We start from the raw sequence: 20,336 nt of genomic DNA, 5'->3' as shown, positions 1-20,336 counted from the left end.
AGCCAGAACTCCCATGAAAAAGTAGCAAGCGTTAAAGAAAAAAATGGCATTTTTGAGCATTAAAATTTGAATCTCTTTTAATAACAGAATATACATCAACATTTCAGCCTCTGAAAAAACTGTAAAACCCATCACTTTAGTTTCACTAATGGCATCACAAATGAAAAGTAAATTAGTAAATAAATCTTGTGTACAACTGAAAATCAGGCTTATGGAAGGAACCCAACCCACGATTAACTGTTGGAGGTACAGAAGACCGCAAAATAGTTCTACGCTAACCATTGCGGTACCGTGAGTGCACCATAGTGTGATATTAAATGGAAATAACACTTGTTTCTTTATATAAAAAGGCAGTGCTACAGCAACAAGGCATGTCACGGTGATGCAATAAAATACACTCCACCCACTTCATTAAACACCTACCTTTTAATTCTAAGTTTATTGGCCACTTTATTAGGCACATCTGGCCTAAAGGTGTATTGGAGAGCAGTCAACACCACTGTTTGACAACTGCAGACTGGATATTGTGTAGATGCCAGTTTCAGCAAAGGTATAACAGCAGTAAGTGATTCCTGGGATCAGGTACTGGCCATTGGTGGAGTTTAGATATGGTTAGCACATTGGCAAATAGGCTAAACTTGCATCTACATGGTGTGTATTGCATGCTTCCAATAAAAATGTTAAACTTTAAAACATATTGCACAGACTTATTGTAACAAGATCCTTTTATAATTAAATCATTGAGCTAATTAGACAAGATGGTGGCGCTATATATATATATATATATATATATATATGATAAGTAGCTTGCAAACAAATTACGTGGCTACCATGAATGTCAATCAAAATATAACCGTCAGTGTAGATGGGCGATTCATCTACTACTTTTTAATGTCACACGATCGATGTAATGAGCACCCCTGCTGTAGTGTCTGGAAACCGCTGCAGTTTGGACTGCTAGAAGGCTCTTTCCACATCACATGCACTGTAGGCATGTGAAGTACCTCATCTCGTAACGTACAAGTGACGTGACTTGTGGGAATGACTGGAATGTATGACACTAATATCCAGGCTGTGTGTGTGTGTACTGCAAAGTTCATCTATTATATCCAAGGTTTGATTCCAGTCCTTGAACCTCAAACTGCAGGGTTGTTCAAGTCCAGATGATCCACTGTCCTGCGAGGTTTAGTTCCAATCCTAACGTAACATCTGGATCCAGTTAATCAAAGCCTCCAGTCACAGTGAACAGTGGAGCCAGGTATGAGAAATGAAAACTGCTCACGGTCTGTAGGAGCAGAGCTGGACACCTGATCAGGTTCAATGTAGGGCCAGCATTATGATTCCAGATATAAACAAATATAAAATCTCAAATTGAGCTGCTGTTGACTTTAGTAATAACATTTTAGATTGATGCCTGAAGTGTAGTGATATTGCTGCCTTGAATCAGGTTGTCGTCTTTTCCATCAATTAAATGATCCCATTGATTGAAGCCTCTGTCTAAATCTGTCAAACAAGATGTCTCATTAGTTTATTGCTAAGGTCGCTGCTTAGTAACTCCATAAAATTCTGAAATCGATAAGTATGAATTAATGAAATGCATAAGAGGCGAGTCAATGATACAAATTTGCAAACCATCAGTACATGAACTTCAGTTTAAAGCCAAATATGCATAGGTTTAAAACAAAAACCTAAAAATGGTTTAACTTACGCAAGTGTCGTTGAAGGAATGCTAACGAAGCTCTGTTGCACAGATCCATTGCTACATGAGGATCTATTTCTCCTTTAAGCTTCAAAATTTTCCCAACCCAGTTACCGGTCATGAATGTGAAATCAGGAAAGCTCTGATGGACGCTTCCCCTACCAAGAGAAATTGTTTAAAGCCCTTTTTAAAATTCTCATTGTACACTTGGACTATTCTACATGCCGGTTTCATGCAAAGTATTAGGGAAAACATAACTGACCTGATGGTTATCATTTTCCTTGGAATAATTTCGGAGTCTAACTTTTTCATTCGAGCGACATTCCCTGCCCACTGGAACTTGTCAGAGTTTATAAAAAAAAGAGGCTGTTTCACACTTGGAAAAATCTCATCACTGAGAGGGAACATCCAGGTATCCAATGCAACACCACAACTGAGGAGAAAATTACAATTACAAGCTCCTCAAACCAGTTTTTGAAATAAATGTCAAACTGTTAAATAAAACTGATCTGAAACTGAATGCCTGAATGGCACTATAAGCTTACAACACGTACCTGAACTTGACTTCCTTGTACAAGCACTCAATCACTGTTGCCCCACCAAAGGAATGTCCTATAGCTGCTATTCTACACAAGTCCATGCAATTCTGGCAAGGAACAGGAAGGGTGTAAGTTGTAGTTTGTACCAATTGGTGGGGGGCTTCTGATAATTGTAGATAATTGTCTTTACAACTGGACTTCAATTGCAGCGGATTCCTTTTACTGTTATATTCACCTTCAATGCTGACCAGTCAAACTGAGAAACTAAGACGTTTTCCACAGACTTTCCTGAGTTGATCTCAATAAGAAGCTCCAAAGCTCTGATGCACTCATCCGCTCTTTGTTTAACCTAAAACACATTACACAAACACAGTTCACACAGTTGTAATAAGCGGAGTTTAGGAATATCAACACTCCTTTGTAGTTTCTGATGACAGACACTGCAAGTTGGGGAATATTGTGTGGTTTAGTTGTTCTGCAAGAACGGAAGGATGGTGGATCTCACTTGCTTGTTTCTCAGAGGGAATTCGCTCTCTCCAGGTTTCAGTGGTCTGTAATACATCCACTGCTCCTCCAGATTATCGGAGACAGGCTGAAAAGTTTGGTGTGATGGAGGAGTATTTTTTCCTGTCTTCTCTTTGAAGTAGTATGTGGCACATGCTGACTCGTCCCTGAGGAAAGAGAAGGAAAAACACATTTTAATACATTTATTACGCTTTTAACTGGTCAAGGACTCACTATAGGATAAAAACAGGAGCAAATATGCTTTGTTTGTTTGTGTAGCTGTAACAAAATCTCTGTTCATGAGTAACTGTAACTTGGTACTGTTACAAATCAACCTTTTTTTATATCGGTGAAATATATTTCTATGATTGATGTATAATGTATGTCTGTCAGTCCCATAGATTAGCCAGATGTGACAGTGCCACACAACAGGTTGTTTTGCAGGTGTCCTTTTGTGTTGTCAGATCTATTAACAGTATACTGTTGCCTCTAGCCCAAGCTACGCACACACAGTTACAGAGACTGTGTGTTCAAATTCTGGTTCAAAGGGCGAACCTGTGTTCCACGGCAGCAACAATGAAGCCCTGTGAGGCCAGCTCAACGCATATGGCTGAATACAACGTCCTGCAAAACACAGCACACACGACCACGGGCAGAATGCAGGACATTGATTTATGACTTAAATCACGATAATATTGTAATAATAATTGTGTTAAAATTATCCCGTTAAAAGCTTTTGAATGAACATTACCTGAAAGCTCCCAGACCATGGGAAAAGATAATTAAGGGATATTTGCCATCTGCTTTGAAAGGTGCGTTCCATGTAGCCGGGATTTTAAATGAACCTTTCCAGAGGGGGAAATAAAAGCAAACTTTTACACAACTATCATACTTAAATGCCTAATGTGTGCCATTTATAAATACAGTTTAAACTATTTTAAAATACATTTATGTATACATTTCTACTTTAAACATTTAAAATACTCCATGTACAAGGCAACTAATGCTACACAAATAACCAGTCACTGAACTTACCAAAGAGGTAGTTAAAAGTTCCTTCACTCAGCACTCGGTTCATTTTCATGAAGTCTGCAAGGCCATTGAAGTATTCTCTGCATGGAACCCAGGCTGGCCTGACAGAATCCGTCGACATTTGGCATGGATAGTACAGTCGTAAAAAAGTGCCCTGTGAATCAATAGACTACTGGTTAGACAAATGGATGAAATTAGATTTTAAGAAGCTCTCTATGATGCACAGTCCAAAGAGGGGGGTATATCACAAAGGCCAATTGAGTCAAACAATGGGGCTGAACACCAACGTCCCAGGCAACGCTAAGTCAAAGGTCAAAGTTCATAGTAGCTCACAATGTGTTTTTAGAAATGGCCACAAATACAAAAGTTCTTTCATGTTTATCTCTTTGTCTCCAATTCTTGTTCAAATAACTTTAACGACATCAGTTTCACAATTATAGATCATAAAATAATAAAATAGATCATATCAGCACATTACTACTGGTTTGGTACAATATTGTACTGCCAACACAGATTTGAGGCAACTCATTTGTTCAGAACTATGGCTCTTGGCAGGACAGGCCTTAAGGCATCCATTAAACAGCAGACGCTGCTCTTTTACCTGTATTGTGTGGCCAGCCATTAAATCAGTGCAACCCACTTCGTGTGGTCCTTTTCCAGAGGGTATCCCCAAATTATGACGGCTTGAATTCCCCATCGCAACAGAAGCCCGGTAGTTCCACTGGTACCGCAGACCTGTCAGGCGCACATTTCATGAGATACAAGAGTTTTGACGCATGCGTGTCACCGGTGATTAGAGTGTTTCCACGAGAAAGAACTTGAAATACGTATTTCCGCTTTTCCAGGACGTGGCGTCGAAATCCACTGGAAAAACACGACTGTTTGTGTACATACATAGTGTTTCCTGTCACGTTATCATTGTTATTTCGATGCATTCTTACGTATTTTAAGTAGCGTCTGTGTAGAAAACACGGTAATTGCGACACCACATTTTCAATTAGGCTAATGTTCCTATTGGTTTAAGTCAACAAGAGGCATACATACTGCACTATATAATTATTATATATAATATTTGATCTATTGTAAATTGTCAAGTTTTCTAAAAAACTTGATCATAGGTAAATTCATAACGATCTTCATAATGGTTTATTTGTCATAAGTTCCACTCCAACTGTAACATCGATTTATTCACTTGTGATAATTACTTTTTTACTCTACTTCGTTGGACTAACTGGCGTTTTGAACACTGATGAGGTGGCCAAAAAGTGTGGTGTAGTAGTGCTGTGCAGGTCATATTCTGGAGTGGATTACCCACCCGCAAAAGAGGAAACCCACGCTTATATTCGTCTATGTTAAATGGGTTAACCAGAGGACTGACGCCTGTAGTTAAAGGAATTTTAACACAACCGCGATTAACCAGGTGTTCACACACCCGATTAAATAACCCAACACCTGACCCACGGCTCACGTTGTGCTTATTTTGAAGTGGCGACTTAAATTAACTTGCTAGGCGGCTTAATGTAATCCTAACCGATAATCACGGGGAACTGTGGATAATATCACACAGGACTGAGAGGAAGCACCACTCTCCAACCAGTTTAGAAGAGACACGGCAGTTTAGACTGTTTAGTACGGTGCTCTATAGCTAGCATTCTGCCTAAATTTAACAGTGTTTACTATCGGGAGCGCCGTGCAGGCTATCTAGTTGGTTAAATGCAGCTATACATTAAGGTCCTAATAGTTTGTGAGACATGCTGTAATTGAAGGTAAGAAACGTGGCGAAACAGTGCGCGTACAGTCTATGGTGTCAGGACAAATAGCTAAGCGAAGGCATTTCACTACCTGATTTTGCGATTGTCCGCTTATATATCTTCCGGATTAGTAGTACAGATTTACTTGAAGTCAACATAGACTTTAGGTTCTACGCCCAAATCCAAACTCTTGTTCTTCCTACACGACCGACATCTAGCGAGCTGTAATTCTCCGCCGTGCTGTTGTTGCCATTCTGCTCTACTTCCGGGTCGGTTTCTGTACGGTGGCCCCGAAAGTCCCTCGCAAAATAGTCAAAACATAACCTGGTAAGGCAAAGGAAATAACACACAGTTGGCTGAATACATTTATAATGCTATTTATGAAACCTGGTGGCTATTATCTATGTCTGAAGACGATATCAAAACCTTTACACTGTATAACAATCTATATATTTTTAATAGCTTTTAGCTTTTTTCTTTTTAGATCTCAGCATAAAGTAAATACAGTCTACAGAAACAAGCAAAATTGTAAGGTAACAGGTGTAAGAACGATACAGTCCAGTTCATGAGCAGTTCAGGAATTTCCCTCTGGGATCAATAATGTATGTATGTATGTATGTATGTATGTATGTATGTATGTATGTATGTATGTATGTATGTATGTATGTATGTATGTATGTATGTATGTATGTATGTATGTATGTATGTATGTATGTATGTATGTATGTATGTATGTATGTATGTATGTATGTATGTATGTATGTATGTATGTATGTATGTATGTATGTATGTATGTATGTATGTATGTATGTATGTATGTATGTATGTATGTATGTATGTATGTATGTATGTATGTATGTATGTATGTATGTATGTATGTATGTATGTATGTATGTATGTATGTATGTATGTATGTATGTATGTATGTATGTATGTATGTATGTATGTATGTATGTATGTATGTATGTATGTATGTATGTATGTATGTATGTATGTATGTATGTATGTATGTATGTATGTATGTATGTATGTATGTATGTATGTATGTATGTATGTATGTATGTATGTATGTATGTATGTATGTATGTATGTATGTATGTATGTATGTATGTATGTATGTATGTATGTATGTATGTATGTATGTATGTATGTATGTATGTATGTATGTATGTATGTATGTATGTATGTATGTATGTATGTATGTATGTATGTATGTATGTATGTATGTATGTATGTATGTATGTATGTATGTATGTATGTATGTATGTATGTATGTATGTATGTATGTATGTATGTATGTATGTATGTATGTATGTATGTATGTATGTATGTATGTATGTATGTATGTATGTATGTATGTATGTATGTATGTATGTATGTATGTATGTATGTATGTATGTATGTATGTATGTATGTATGTATGTATGTATGTATGTATGTATGTATGTATGTATGTATGTATGTATGTATGTATGTATGTATGTATGTATGTATGTATGTATGTATGTATGTATGTATGTATGTATGTATGTATGTATGTATGTATGTATGTATGTATGTATGTATGTATGTATGTATGTATGTATGTATGTATGTATGTATGTATGTATGTATGTATGTATGTATGTATGTATGTATGTATGTATGTATGTATGTATGTATGTATGTATGTATGTATGTATGTATGTATGTATGTATGTATGTATGTATGTATGTATGTATGTATGTATGTATGTATGTATGTATGTATGTATGTATGTATGTATGTATGTATGTATGTATGTATGTATGTATGTATGTATGTATGTATGTATGTATGTATGTATGTATGTATGTATGTATGTATGTATGTATGTATGTATGTATGTATGTATGTATGTATGTATGTATGTATGTATGTATGTATGTATGTATGTATGTATGTATGTATGTATGTATGTATGTATGTATGTATGTATGTATGTATGTATGTATGTATGTATGTATGTATGTATGTATGTATGTATGTATGTATGTATGTATGTATGTATGTATGTATGTATGTATGTATGTATGTATGTATGTATGTATGTATGTATGTATGTATGTATGTATGTATGTATGTATGTATGTATGTATGTATGTATGTATGTATGTATGTATGTATGTATGTATGTATGTATGTATGTATGTATGTATGTATGTATGTATGTATGTATGTATGTATGTATGTATGTATGTATGTATGTATGTATGTATGTATGTATGTATGTATGTATGTATGTATGTATGTATGTATGTATGTATGTATGTATGTATGTATGTATGTATGTATGTATGTATGTATGTATGTATGTATGTATGTATGTATGTATGTATGTATGTATGTATGTATGTATGTATGTATGTATGTATGTATGTATGTATGTATGTATGTATGTATGTATGTATGTATGTATGTATGTATGTATGTATGTATGTATGTATGTATGTATGTATGTATGTATGTATGTATGTATGTATGTATGTATGTATGTATGTATGTATGTATGTATGTATGTATGTATGTATGTATGTATGTATGTATGTATGTATGTATGTATGTATGTATGTATGTATGTATGTATGTATGTATGTATGTATGTATGTATGTATGTATGTATGTATGTATGTATGTATGTATGTATGTATGTATGTATGTATGTATGTATGTATGTATGTATGTATGTATGTATGTATGTATGTATGTATGTATGTATGTATGTATGTATGTATGTATGTATGTATGTATGTATGTATGTATGTATGTATGTATGTATGTATGTATGTATGTATGTATGTATGTATGTATGTATGTATGTATGTATGTATGTATGTATGTATGTATGTATGTATGTATGTATGTATGTATGTATGTATGTATGTATGTATGTATGTATGTATGTATGTATGTATGTATGTATGTACACCAATGTCTTCCTCCAAATGAATGATCCAGCTACTTATTTTATCATGAGCTGTAACAAATTCATTCAAGTACCTATCCACAGTCATTTTTTATGAGATGATATAAAAATAACTTTGGCCACTTTACCTTATTATACTGGATTAGTCTACTCATGTTGTGGGAGTATGAATAAGTATGAAAGAAGTAGCTTTCCGTACAGCATGTGAGTGATAAGGAGAATCATAGTGCTACAGGAAGCAAGTGTAACCTATACCTCGGTCATAAACTATACACAAGCCTGCGCACAGTCACTTCATGACCTTTCAGATTTCTTAGGGCTGTATCAAAATGGTCAAAGTTCTCTCCCATTTAAGCCAAAGCACCATCTCTGCGTGTGCAGTCAGGATGTCTTTCCCAAGGCTTTTTTGTCTTGCTGCACTGGCTGCTGTGTCAGTGTCTCTTGCAGTGAGTATTAAATTCTATTTACATTTGATGTTTTTGGCTTTTGCACATTTTAAAATGATATCAATGTAACCTCTCTATTTAAAAAAATACTCTCTGTTTTTTTTATCAAGATTCCAGTATCACCTCAAGTGCATGGTAAGTTAAATCGTTTTCAGTTGCACATGTAAATTAACGAAGAGTTCAAGCTATATTCAGGTATTTTCTATTCACAGAGATTGAAGATACACCAAATGACAACCCATTCATTAACCTGGGTAAGCTGATACAACTTCCCATGAATGCTGTATAATGCTTTTCCTATTTTGCATCAATATTTTGTTTATTTTGTTTATTTCTTCTCACAAAGAGGTACAACAAATATTTGAGGATTTCTTATCAATATGGATTTAGCAGCTGTTCAAATAATAATATAATTTTATTAACAGGGGCAAAAACCCCCCTAATTGAAGGGGACATTTTTCTTCCTGTGAGTAAATGTAATATTTTTAATATAGCTGTTACATCATGCTTACATCACTACGTCATACCAGACTACCATTTATTTATTTTTCCTGCCATTGTCTTGTAAACCTGCATTAGATATTGTGCATTTCTTTCCTAAAAGCCTGGGCGAAATGCTCTTATCAACACTGCTTACAGATGGAAGTTCCCTATTCCTTACATTCTGTCTGACAGCCTAGGTATTTTGGAACAATATAAAATATTTTAGTTCTCTGATGTAATGTTGGCCAACTGTAATAACGTGGTTGAATTATTAATCTCTGATTTCATCAGACCTGAATGCTAAAGGAGCTGTCTTTCAAGCCTTTGAGATGTATCGATTGAAGTCCTGTGTTGATTTTAAGCCTTATGAAGGAGAAAAGACCTACATCAAGTTCGAGAAGCTAGATGGGTGTGTTTCTAACATCTTTCCATATGTATGCTAAAAATGATTTAATTGAAATTGTTACACTTATTTTGTTCTTCAAGATCACACAATCACATCTGATTCACATTTAATAACTGACACATAAGATATTACACACATCCTAAAATAATAAGACCTGTTGTTTGCAATAGAGACACATCTCTGATTATCATTGTGTGGTTTAGGACACCATGAAGTGTAATTCCTCTGGGCATCTAGTACAACACAAGCTCTTTCTTGAATGTGAGTCGGCGTGTTGTGCTGAAAGGGCGTGGCTTCATGACTGTGTTCAGGTGCTTCTCGAGTGTGGGGGAGCAGCCCCAAGGACAGGTGCTCTCGCTGGGGCCTGGCTGTGACCATAAGGCTATTGTGGAACATGAGCTGCTCCATGCTCTGGGCTTTTACCACATGCAGTCCCGTCAGGACCGGGACGACTACGTGAAGATCTGGCTAGACCAAGTCAGCGATGGTTAGCTGATCAGAAGTGCTTTTACATGCCCGTGTACTGTTTAGAGTTAAGTTGACATTGTCAGTAGAAATGTTTATGGAAGAAACCTAAAACTTTAAACAACTAAATAATGTCTGCATCATGAATATATGATTGAAGGCCATAACCAAATGAGTCAGATACAATGAGGTAACTGCATTTACTGGCTTACTGTGTCTGTTTTATCAGGCCTTCAGCACAACTTCAACAAATATGATGACAGCTTTGTGACTGATCTAAATACGCCATACGACTATGAGTCAGTCATGCACTACAGACCTTTCTCCTTCAATAAAGACCCCAACATCCCCACCATCACCACCAACATCCCAGAGTTCTACAACATCATAGGGCAGTATCTTGACTTCAGTGAGCAAGACATTGTGAGACTGAATCGAATGTATAACTGCAGTAAGTGTCTGTCAGCGTGATGCTAAATGATGTTCATCAGCTGATTTAAATTATGTTTATCAGCTGATTTAAATGATGTTCATCAGCTGATTTAAATCATAATGTTCCTTAGCTGATTTAAATTATGTTCATCATCTGATTTAAATGATGTTCATCAGCTGATTTAAATGATGTTCATCAGCGGATTTAAATGATGTTCATCAGCTGATTTTAATGGTGTTCATCAGTTGATTTAAATGATGATGTTCATCAGCTGATTTAAATGGTTGTCATCAGCTGATTTAAATGATGTTCATCAGCTGACTTAAATGGTTGTCATCAGCTGATTTAAATGGTTGTCATCAGCTGATTTCAATGATGTTCATCAGCTGATTTAACTGATAATATTCATTAGCTGATTTAAATGATAATGTTCATTGTAAGAATTGTACATCCAGGTGTACAATAATGTTTAGATCCAGGTTTATTATCAGTTATCCTCTATTATTCATGTGTTGACGTAAGGAAAACAAGTAAAAATGAGGACGTTTGTTATTCAGCTTCCAGTCTGACCTTGCTGGACCAGTGCACATTTGAACACATCAGTATATGTGGTATGATTCAGAGTTCTACCGATGATGGAGACTGGGCTCACACCAAGAGCACCTCCGGCCCTGAAGTTCCCACTCTCATTGGCCAGTCTAGGGGTCAGTGTTTGTCTCTCCATCCTTTTGCCTAAGCCTAGTCCTTTTCCATTTTGTTAATAATCCTAACTGTCACATTTTGGTTTGCAGATTTAGGATATGCTATGTACTTTGACACAGCGGTTGGAAAGGAGGGAGATTCCGGCTTAATCGAGTCTCGCCTCCTGTACCCTAGAAGAAAGTTGCAGTGTCTTCAGTTCTTTTACAAAATGAACGGCAGCTCAAATGACAGGCTGGTCATCTGGGTCAAAATGGATGATGGGACAGGGACAGTGCGCAAGCTGAAGAAACTGCACACAGTTTGGGGTAGAGGCTTCACTCAGCTCCCTGGCACTTTTGTATCTCCAGGAATACACTTTTGGTTTTCAATACCAGTCTAAAGGACTCAGAATGGCCTGAGTGCACAGTGGCATGTTTATTTTCTTATAGCAAATCCCTGTTACTACACATATGCCATCATCCAAGAATGACTTGTCTCACTTGTGTGTGTTTTGTAGCCGATGCGGATCAGAGCTGGAAGGTCGCTCATGTTCCCATGCAAGTCGGAGTGAAATTCCGCTACATGTTTCAGGCGGTCAGCGGAGACCCTGCTACGTCCGCAGGGGGCGTGTTCGTGGATGACATCAGCCTGGTGGAGACCCGCTGCCCTGCCGCCGTGTGGCGCATTCAGAATTTCTCGCACGTCCTGCAGACTGCAGACCCCAGTACGGTGCTAGACAGCCCTCGGTTCTACAGTCCCGAGGGCTACGCCTTCGGGGTGCGCGTGCAACCTCTCTCCTCCCACTATGACTACACAGGCAACTATACGGGACTCTACTTCCATCTGTTCAGTGGAGAGAATGATGCAGCCTTCCACTGGCCTGCCGTGGACCGCCAGGCCACCATCGTAGTAATGGACCAGGATGCAGACATCAGACTGCGAATGTCTTCTGCCCGAAGCCTCACCACAGACCTCGCCACAAGTAGGTTCATTAGAAAGTACGTTAGGCTCTGCTTAATGAGGCTTGTTTTTTTTTTGTTTTGTTTTTAACTTTCTTCTGTCTGTAACTTTCATGCTGTCTCCTGATAATTGTATGTGTCTCTGTATAAGAACATGGGCCAAATACTAACAATGTATAGAAATTGCTCATAGAAATACAACGTGTTCACTTTATTTGTTTATTTGTTCAGCTCCTCAAGGGAAATTGTATTGGGACAATCCAACAAAGGTCGGGACCCTTGACCCTAATTGCAATTGCTACAGAGGTGAATCAAAGGGCTGGAAAAACTTCATTAAACATTTTGACCTCCGCCGAAGGAATTACCTGAAAAATGATGACCTCATCATTCTTGTTGACTTTGAGGGTAAGCGTGAAGTGTTGTTTAGTTTGTCTATAAAGCAGTTCAACTTGATTTTAATTTGTAATCTACTCTTTGTGCTATGTTCTCTGTTTTGAAGACTTAACACCTTTGAAAAATAGTGAAGTGCCTGTTGCCACAGACATTTGAGCTTGAATAGGTGAGCTTGCTGCAGAAAAATGTGATCAGTATGTCTGATGTCCTGTGATTTGTAATAATCAGTGTGTGTGATGTCCTGTGATGTGTAATAATCAGTGTGTGTGATGTCCTGTGATGTGTAATAATGAGTGTGTCTGATGTCCTGTGAACTGTAATAATCAGTGTGTCTGATGTCCTGTGATCTGTAAAAATGAGTGTATCTGATGTCCTGTGATATATAATAATGAGTGTATCTGATGTCCTGTGATCTGTAATAATCAGTGTGTGATGTTCTGTTATCTGTAATAAGTGTGTGATGTCCTGTAATCTTCTGTAATCACACACTCTTCAGTTCAGAGATGAAAAGCTCCTGAAATCAGACAGCAGCTGACCTCGCACTGATGTCAGTGTAGTCTGGATGCACAGAGCGCAGGTCAGTCCTGCAGCATCTCTCATGTGTGCAGTGACTCTGACGCTCTACATGTCTGTCTCTGTCGGCAGCTCCTCCACCAGCCGTTTCCTTGAGCTCCGTGGCACTGCCACCATTGGCACAGCTGATGAGGGACGTCTGTACGAAACGTCCTGTTTCTCTGGAAACTTTGTGAACTTCACTACAATTTTTAATATCTCTATGATATCTCCATAATCTCTACGATATCCTATATATCTCTATATATTTTTTAAATAAACATTCAAATTTTCTCAAACACATGTATTAAACAGTAATATCCACTTTCCTTTCTACACTAAGCTTTTACATTAAAGAGATCTTATTGCCTCTAATTTGCTCAGGATTTCTTCTGTGTTTAGCTGGTGAGTGACCTCAGATCACCCTTCTCCACCTGTTTCATGTTTCTTTGAACACACAAGCTCTAATGGATGTACCCTCAGGATAATGCAGTTCATTATTATTTGAACTGAATTATTTTATTACTTTCCAACGTTACGACCCCACCGGATGTTATACAGTCAAAACAGGCAGTGTGATCTTACTATTTTCTTACTACTTACTACTTTTCTTACTGTGGGTTTTACCATTGGCATGCTTGCATATCTTTGTCATAAAAATAAGATTTAATATAACACCAACATTTGTAATAGAACATTGCATTATTTCTAGAAATATTTAAAAAACACATTACATTTGCATTACATTTGAATATATCACTGCCAAGCAGGACCTGTCCTGATCACATGGAAAGTAAAGTGTGCTGTGATGTTTTCTTTCTGTGAAAGTGGTGGACACTTTGAACTTGCCAGGGTTCTCTACATCTTGATAAGACTTTATATTATATTATTTTTTTCATTGACGCATGAAGAATTAGCAGCAATTAATAACTGGTGATATAAGCTTGCATTGCATAAGAGGATTTTTAGCTTATTCTGTGTCTCCTATTGTAGACATTTATTCATTCAGCTCTTATAAAACCTTTAATAAAAACTTCAATTTCTTTCTGCCATGTTTGCTCAGAGGTTTTATAGACTGCAGTTGTTTTCTGCACATTGCATCCCAGACCATAAATGAAATTGCTGTAATAAACAGTTTGCAAATCCTTGAGAGATAAAGAGTGTAGTGGTGCTGACAGTGATTATGCATCAGCTTGATAAAGCACGTGGCCTGAAGTAGCTGCTCTTCCCGCGTGTAGAGAGCAGGTAGCAGGTGTCCGAGACTTTCAGACCAAAGTCCTCCTCAGGTTCAGCTTTTATTGGTCTGTTTAGCCTGCTGTGGAGACACATTCAACTCCGTCAGCAGCCATGGGCTTCTCATGGACATTAATGACCGTCACTCTTTTTCTCAGCTTAAAGGTATTTAAACACTTCTTCCAATTTAAATGTAGGTAAATTAATGTGCATTCTCAAATACAGTTTAACCGAATGAACAAAAGAAGTATTTAACCATTAAAACATTGTAGAAAATTGGTAAAGAAGACTGTTTGGAAGATAAAAATAATAAACAAAGTTTTATCTTAATAAAAATACACCTATTTCACTTTTAGGTACAGTCTCTTTCATCAGAATATGGTAAATTTTTACTTTATCTCAGTGTATGTAGATGAAATTCATAGTTGACATTGTCACCAAGACGTCATTCACGTCACGTCATTTTCATTCTGGGACTTGTATTTTGTAATTCACGTTAGGTGGAGATGCTGACGCTGGAGAGCTGCGGGAGGATATTCCTGAAATAAACCTAAGTAAGGGATTCTTATTTTAAAATGAAAGCCCACTCAGCCTTGGATGCTCTACATTTAGGTACTGCCGCAGTAAAGTTGCTTAACGTATGTAAAGCTGTCCCTGGAGCTGTTGTGGTTTTTTCCTGGCACACATGTCCCTCTCTTTTTTGCCCAGATTTGTAAATATGTTTTTAAGGAAATACAACTTAGCATATGTAAATGATTTGTCCTGTGTTTGCATACTGTTACTCACCATTTTAACCTTTTTCTGAATATTTTAATTACATTTCCCAGAATCCCAGCGAGATTTGTTTGAGGGAGATATTGCTAGAGATGTAAGTATATATTTTATACACAGTGTAGTTATTAATGAATTTCAATGTCGTATAAAAATGTATAAACATGTAGTTTATGTACACTGCATACATGACAAATATCTATTTTCTAGCCAAGAAAGAATGCAATTTTGGATGAAACTAAAAGATGGAAGATTCCCATTCCTTACATACTGACTGATAGTTTAGGTAGGAACTGTTCATTTATCAACTGCTTACTGGAAAATATAAGCTTAATTGGTTGATTCTTTTTTTAATTCATATTATTTATTTTTTTAATGTGTTTGTTTCTTTAGATCTAAATGCAAAAGGCGTAATCCTTCAGGCATTTGATATGTATCGACTGAAGTCCTGTGTGGACTTCAAGCCCTATGAAGGAGAGAGTACCTACCTCTCTTTCACCAAATTGGATGGGTATGCTTTAGTTCCTGCTGAAATAAAACTCAACAAGCCTCATTTGCTCTATTCTTCATGACCCCCTTTTACACCCTGTCAACTGGTCTTCATTTGGTAATGCCTTGAGAGGGTTTACACCCTGTTTGATCTACTGTGGTTTGTTTGATATTGCCTTGAGAGGGTTTACACCCTGTCTGATCTACTGTGGTTCGTTTGGTAATGTCTTGAGAGGGTTTACACCCTGTTTGATCTACTGTGGTTCGTTTGGTAATGTCTTGAGAGGGTTTACACCCTGTTTGATCTACTGAGGTTTGTTTGGTAATGTCTTGAGAGGGTTTACACCCCGGCTGATTGTTGCTCTTTCTCCTCCAACAACAGATGCTGGTCGGAAGTTGGAGATTTGCAGACGGGGCAGAATATCTCCATTGGGGAGAGGTGTGACACAAAGGCCATTGTAGAGCACGAAGTCCTTCATGCCCTGGGCTTCTACCATGAGCAGTCACGCTCCGACAGAGATGACTATGTCAGGATCTGGTGGGACCAGATCATCCCAGGTCAGTTCTTTTCCTGGCATCTGTCAGCAGGGACCACGTGCAATAGACGCTTCTCGAGCTCAGTTTGCAATTTCACATGACAGTGTAACACTACATGGTCACAATATATGAAAGAACTGTTTACTGCAAGAACACTTGTTTTATTATTAGGTGTTGGTTATTTGCAAGAACAGTGCATCTTATTCTTCTGCTTATGCCATTTGTAGGGAAGGCAAACAATTTCAACAAATACAGTGATGACCTCATCACTGATCTAAATACCCCATACGATTATGAATCTATCATGCACTACAGACCTCTCTCCTTCAACAAAGACCCCAACATCCCCACCATCACCACAGCCATTCCCGCTTTCAACGAAGTCATCGGGCAGCGTATGGATTTCAGTGCCATTGACCTGGAGAGACTCAACCGCATGTACAACTGCAGTAAGCACTGAATTATCTGCGCACAAAAAATAATGAGTTTGACTGGGTTTGACTAGGTTTGGCTGTATTTGACTGTGGGTTTGACTGGGTTTAACTATGGGTTTGACTGTGGGTTTGACTGAGTTTGACTGTGGGTTTGGCTGAGTTTGACTGTGGGTTTGACTGAGTTTGACTGGGTTTGACTGTGGGTTTGACTGTGGCTTTGACTGGGTTTTACTGGGTTTTACTGGGTTTGACTGAGTTTGAATGGGTTTGCTGTGGGTTTGATTAGGTTTGGCTGGGTTTGGCTGTGGGTTTGACTGGGTTTGGCTGTGGGTTTGAGTGTGGGTTTGGCTGTGGGTTTGATTGGGTTTGACTGGGTTTGCCTGGGGGTTTGACTGAGGGTTTGACTGAGTTTGGCTGTGGGTTTGATTGGGTTTGGCTGTGGGTTTGACTGGGGGTTTGACTGTGTGTTTATTTGGGTTTGACTGGGTTTGATTGGGTTTGGCTGGATTTGACTGGGTTTGGCTGTGATTTTCACTCTTACTATTCCACTTGCCTTCACCTTCAGCATTCATTGCAGGCTATGTTCCTGTAAGAAAGAGAATTCCTGTTGTGGATATTGCAAAAGCAGACACTAGAAAAATCTTCTCTTGAGTGACATGTTTTAATTAATGCTGTGATTCTAGCTGAAACACGTACACTTCTGGACCAGTGTGCCTTTGAGAAGATCAATATATGCGGAATGATCCAGAATGAGGAAGACAGTGCAGACTGGGTGCAAACTGTGAGCTCCGCAGACCTGCAAGACCACACCCTAGGAGGACAGTGTCAAGGTAAAGACAGTCTGAATGTCACTGTTTTTAAAATCATACTTTTAAAAAACAACATTTACAACATTGGATAAAGTGAAACTACTGTTTATTGTGAAGTACGTTTCCTTCTTCTCCACTTACAATGGAATGTAAATATTTCATCTACAATGTCAAAATCGCCATTTTTATCTCTACAGCAGTGCATATGATGACAGAGATGTTCAGACTTACATGCCAAACCTAACTATTACAAACCTAACTATTACAAAGCCACTTCTCTGAATGTGCACATAGGCTCATGTGAATTTTCTCATTATCTGAAGATAAAATGTAAGCATTTTTACAAACACAGTGTGAGGTTTGGGAAAGCAGAGAGTACATGACCATGCCCCAAAATGAAAGAAAAAATGAACAAGTGCTAGTTTAACAGTCATAAAACTGTAAGAAATAACATATATAAGAAATTGCACCGTACCCCAAATCCCGCAAACCTTACTTTTTCTTTAAAAATGATATGTAACTGTACAGAATCACAGTGCAAACGCAGATGCACTTAGATTCAATATCCCCTTTGAGTGTTTTTGTGAATATACATGCTTCCTCCAAAGTGTTCCTGGGATTATTACAGTCAAACCTTCTCTCTTTTCTCGTTTCTCGTGAAGACGCAGGCTACTACATGAAATTTGACACTGCCAACCACGAAGAGGGGCACAGCGCTTTGCTGGAGTCTCGTCTCATCTACCCCAGGAAGGGCGAACAGTGTCTGCAGTTCTTCTACAGGATGACGGGAGGCGCAGGAGACCTGCTGGTGGTGTGGGTCAGGACAGACGATGGCACTGGCCATGTTCGCAAACTCAGCAAAGTGCAGACCATTAAAGGTCAGGACATCAGCACAGCCCAGTACTGTCTCATCATACAGAAATTTCCAGCATGTTTCATTTGTTTTTACTTAGAGCCGTTAGGCATGTGTTGTTCTAACACCTTTGTCTGTCTGATTCTTAATACTTAAGGCGATGAGGACGGTTCATGGAAGGTCGACTTTGTAACTCTCAACATAAAAAAAAAGTTTCGATACGTCTTCCAGGGCGTAGTGGGTTCAATTAAGACGTCTGGGGGGATCTTCATTGATGACGTCACCCTATCTGAGACAGCGTGTCCCAATGCTGTTTGGAGGATCCATAACTTCACCAAACTGCTCACAAGCACCCCACAAAACAGCTACATTCGCAGTTCTCGTTTCTACAGCTCAGAGGGATATTGTTACAGCATCGACGTGTACCCAAACGGCAAGAGCAATGCATCAGCGGAGTGTCTAGCAGTGACCTTTCACCTCTGCAGTGGTGAAAATGATGCAGTGTTAGAATGGCCTGCTGCTAACAGACAGGTCACCATCACTGTCCTGGATCAGCACCCTGATGCCACACTCCAGATGTCCAACAGCAGGAGTTTCACCACCGGTCCGTTAAAAAGGAGTAACCCGATTATTCATTTTTAGCTCACCCATGAGTGCTTCTACTGAGATACGTAACATCCAGTGCCTCAGCAGATGAGATTATATCACATTATAGAGAACAGGTTAGATTCATGTGTATTGGAATGGTCCATGAATGTCTCCATTTTGAAAATGACCAGTGATGACATGTTCCTCTTTCAGATGGATCCCCTTTGTGGAATAAGCCGTCCATAAATGGAGAGTGGGACGACAGCTGCATGTGTTTCAGGAACCTTGACTTCGGATGGTCCAACTTTATGTCTCATCAGCAACTCAAGAGGAGAAATTTCCTCAAGAACAATGACCTCATTATTACTGTTAACTTTGATGGTGATTATTATTTCCTTCAGATACAAATAAATTCTAGATCTTTGTTACATTTATTTATGAATGTTTATTTTAGTAAACTAGTTTATTATTATTATACCTCATCATTCCCAGATTTGACACATCTTTTGAAATCAGAGGTTCCGGTCCAAACTCATTTCTCTGGGGAACCTCTGGCTGTAGAAGAGAGTTCTGCCCACTTGGTAGCGAGAGCCCGGGACTCTCGTGCCATCAGTGACCCATGCGTTCCTAACCCCTGCCATCACGGAGGAGTGTGTGTCCTCAACCGGGGCCGGGCTTCCTGCAGGTGAGAGCCAATCACAAGACAAACCCTTCCACATCCATCCAGCACCACTCAGTGAGGTCACATCATGCTTGACAGTGTTTCCTCAAACCCAGAGTTCCTTTATAACAACACACAAGGTCTGTGTGCTTCATTTATGTGTGTGTGTGTTTTGAAGAAAAAATTAATTTCAAAATTGAATGCATATTGGATGAATATTAGTTGCTATACATTTACTTGACCCAATGAAAAGGCCCACTTGTATAGGCAAATATCGCCTAGCTGATGTTGTAGTGATGAAAAACACTGGTGTAATCCCATATGCTCCATAAACACTGGATGTGTTTGAACAGTTTATGAATAGTCACCTGTGACCGTTCCCCACAGGTGTCTACCTGGCCAAGTAATCGCATTTTCAGGAGAAGCATGTGAGAACCGGCACATTCGTGGGGGAATTCTAGGGCTTCTGATTGGTGGAGCCGCTGGCACAGTGGTTCTCACTGCTGCCTTCTTTATAACCATCCGCAGACAACACTGAGATTCCCAACGAATATTTTAAGCACCTTTAAAAACCAGAATCAATAAAACTAGGTATTTTAAGTGTCTTAGCAACAAATTTCACTTCTCACTCCACAAATTAATGTACAGTGAACGAACAAATGTTTATTGATTG

At 38.3% G+C, this 20,336-nt stretch overlaps 3 protein-coding genes across 4 annotated transcripts; 2 read left to right on the top strand and 1 right to left on the bottom strand.

Annotated features, from left to right (window-relative positions):
- Window positions 1-59: 59 nt before the first annotated feature.
- Window positions 60-5,756, bottom strand: pla2g7 (phospholipase A2, group VII (platelet-activating factor acetylhydrolase, plasma)). Its single transcript, XM_077017461.1, has 11 exons — window positions 5,617-5,756; window positions 4,376-4,509; window positions 3,778-3,928; window positions 3,494-3,587; window positions 3,298-3,366; window positions 2,744-2,909; window positions 2,474-2,587; window positions 2,254-2,345; window positions 1,962-2,132; window positions 1,709-1,857; window positions 60-1,503 (listed from the first exon to the last, which is right to left on the bottom strand). Exons 1-11 carry the CDS (start codon window positions 5,681-5,683, stop codon window positions 1,403-1,405), a joined length of 1,308 nt encoding a protein of 435 aa, XP_076873576.1. The 5' UTR covers window positions 5,684-5,756; the 3' UTR covers window positions 60-1,402.
- Window positions 5,284-14,254, top strand: mep1a.1 (meprin A, alpha (PABA peptide hydrolase), tandem duplicate 1). Of its 2 annotated transcripts, none has more exons than XM_077017460.1 (15): window positions 5,284-5,540; window positions 8,826-8,916; window positions 9,027-9,051; window positions 9,129-9,170; window positions 9,342-9,382; window positions 9,521-9,596; window positions 9,691-9,808; window positions 10,117-10,292; window positions 10,500-10,721; window positions 11,261-11,407; window positions 11,495-11,710; window positions 11,902-12,366; window positions 12,575-12,748; window positions 12,843-12,902; window positions 13,382-14,254. In XM_077017460.1, exons 2-14 carry the CDS (start codon window positions 8,857-8,859, stop codon window positions 12,890-12,892), a joined length of 1,812 nt encoding a protein of 603 aa, XP_076873575.1. In that variant the 5' UTR covers window positions 5,284-5,540; window positions 8,826-8,856; the 3' UTR covers window positions 12,893-12,902; window positions 13,382-14,254. The 2 variants fall into 2 exon arrangements, with proteins under 2 accessions (XP_076873575.1, XP_076873574.1); XM_077017459.1 differs by lacking the exon at window positions 5,284-5,540 and adding an exon at window positions 5,735-5,852.
- Window positions 14,255-14,531: 277 nt separating this feature from the next.
- mep1a.2 (meprin A, alpha (PABA peptide hydrolase), tandem duplicate 2) lies at window positions 14,532-20,336 on the top strand. Its single transcript, XM_077017458.1, has 14 exons — window positions 14,532-14,686; window positions 14,878-14,902; window positions 15,022-15,075; window positions 15,349-15,389; window positions 15,503-15,578; window positions 15,686-15,803; window positions 16,164-16,339; window positions 16,546-16,767; window positions 17,436-17,582; window positions 18,224-18,439; window positions 18,572-19,018; window positions 19,216-19,383; window positions 19,495-19,687; window positions 20,051-20,336. The coding sequence occupies exons 1-14, from the start codon at window positions 14,636-14,638 to the stop codon at window positions 20,199-20,201; spliced, it is 2,085 nt and encodes a 694-aa protein (XP_076873573.1). The 5' UTR covers window positions 14,532-14,635; the 3' UTR covers window positions 20,202-20,336.

Source organism: Brachyhypopomus gauderio, chromosome 9, assembly GCF_052324685.1.
Source record: "Brachyhypopomus gauderio isolate BG-103 chromosome 9, BGAUD_0.2, whole genome shotgun sequence".
Classification (NCBI taxonomy): Eukaryota; Metazoa; Chordata; class Actinopteri; order Gymnotiformes; family Hypopomidae; genus Brachyhypopomus; species Brachyhypopomus gauderio.
Note: the sequence above shows the minus strand (reverse complement) of the source record. Positions and strands in the feature narration are given on the sequence as shown.

Excerpts from the sequence above, each read along its gene's own strand:
- pla2g7 (XM_077017461.1), bottom strand. The coding sequence starts at position 5,683 with ATGTTGACTTCAAGTAAATCTGTACTACTAATCCGGAAGATATATAAG. Across the intron at positions 2,346-2,473 it reads TTGACTGGTCAGCATTGAAG|AATTGCATGGACTTGTGTAG; the intron begins GTGAATATAACA and ends GTTCCTTGCCAG. Across the intron at positions 1,858-1,961 it reads AGGAAAATGATAACCATCAG|GGGAAGCGTCCATCAGAGCT; the intron begins GTCAGTTATGTT and ends TTCTCTTGGTAG.
- mep1a.1 (XM_077017460.1), top strand. The coding sequence starts at position 8,857 with ATGTCTTTCCCAAGGCTTTTTTGTCTTGCTGCACTGGCTGCTGTGTCA. Across the intron at positions 11,408-11,494 it reads TCTCATTGGCCAGTCTAGGG|ATTTAGGATATGCTATGTAC; the intron begins GTCAGTGTTTGT and ends TTTGGTTTGCAG. Across the intron at positions 12,749-12,842 it reads CATTCTTGTTGACTTTGAGG|ACTTAACACCTTTGAAAAAT; the intron begins GTAAGCGTGAAG and ends TCTGTTTTGAAG.
- mep1a.2 (XM_077017458.1), top strand. The coding sequence starts at position 14,636 with ATGGGCTTCTCATGGACATTAATGACCGTCACTCTTTTTCTCAGCTTA. Across the intron at positions 14,687-14,877 it reads CTCTTTTTCTCAGCTTAAAG|GTACAGTCTCTTTCATCAGA; the intron begins GTATTTAAACAC and ends TTTCACTTTTAG. Across the intron at positions 19,384-19,494 it reads TATTACTGTTAACTTTGATG|ATTTGACACATCTTTTGAAA; the intron begins GTGATTATTATT and ends CATCATTCCCAG.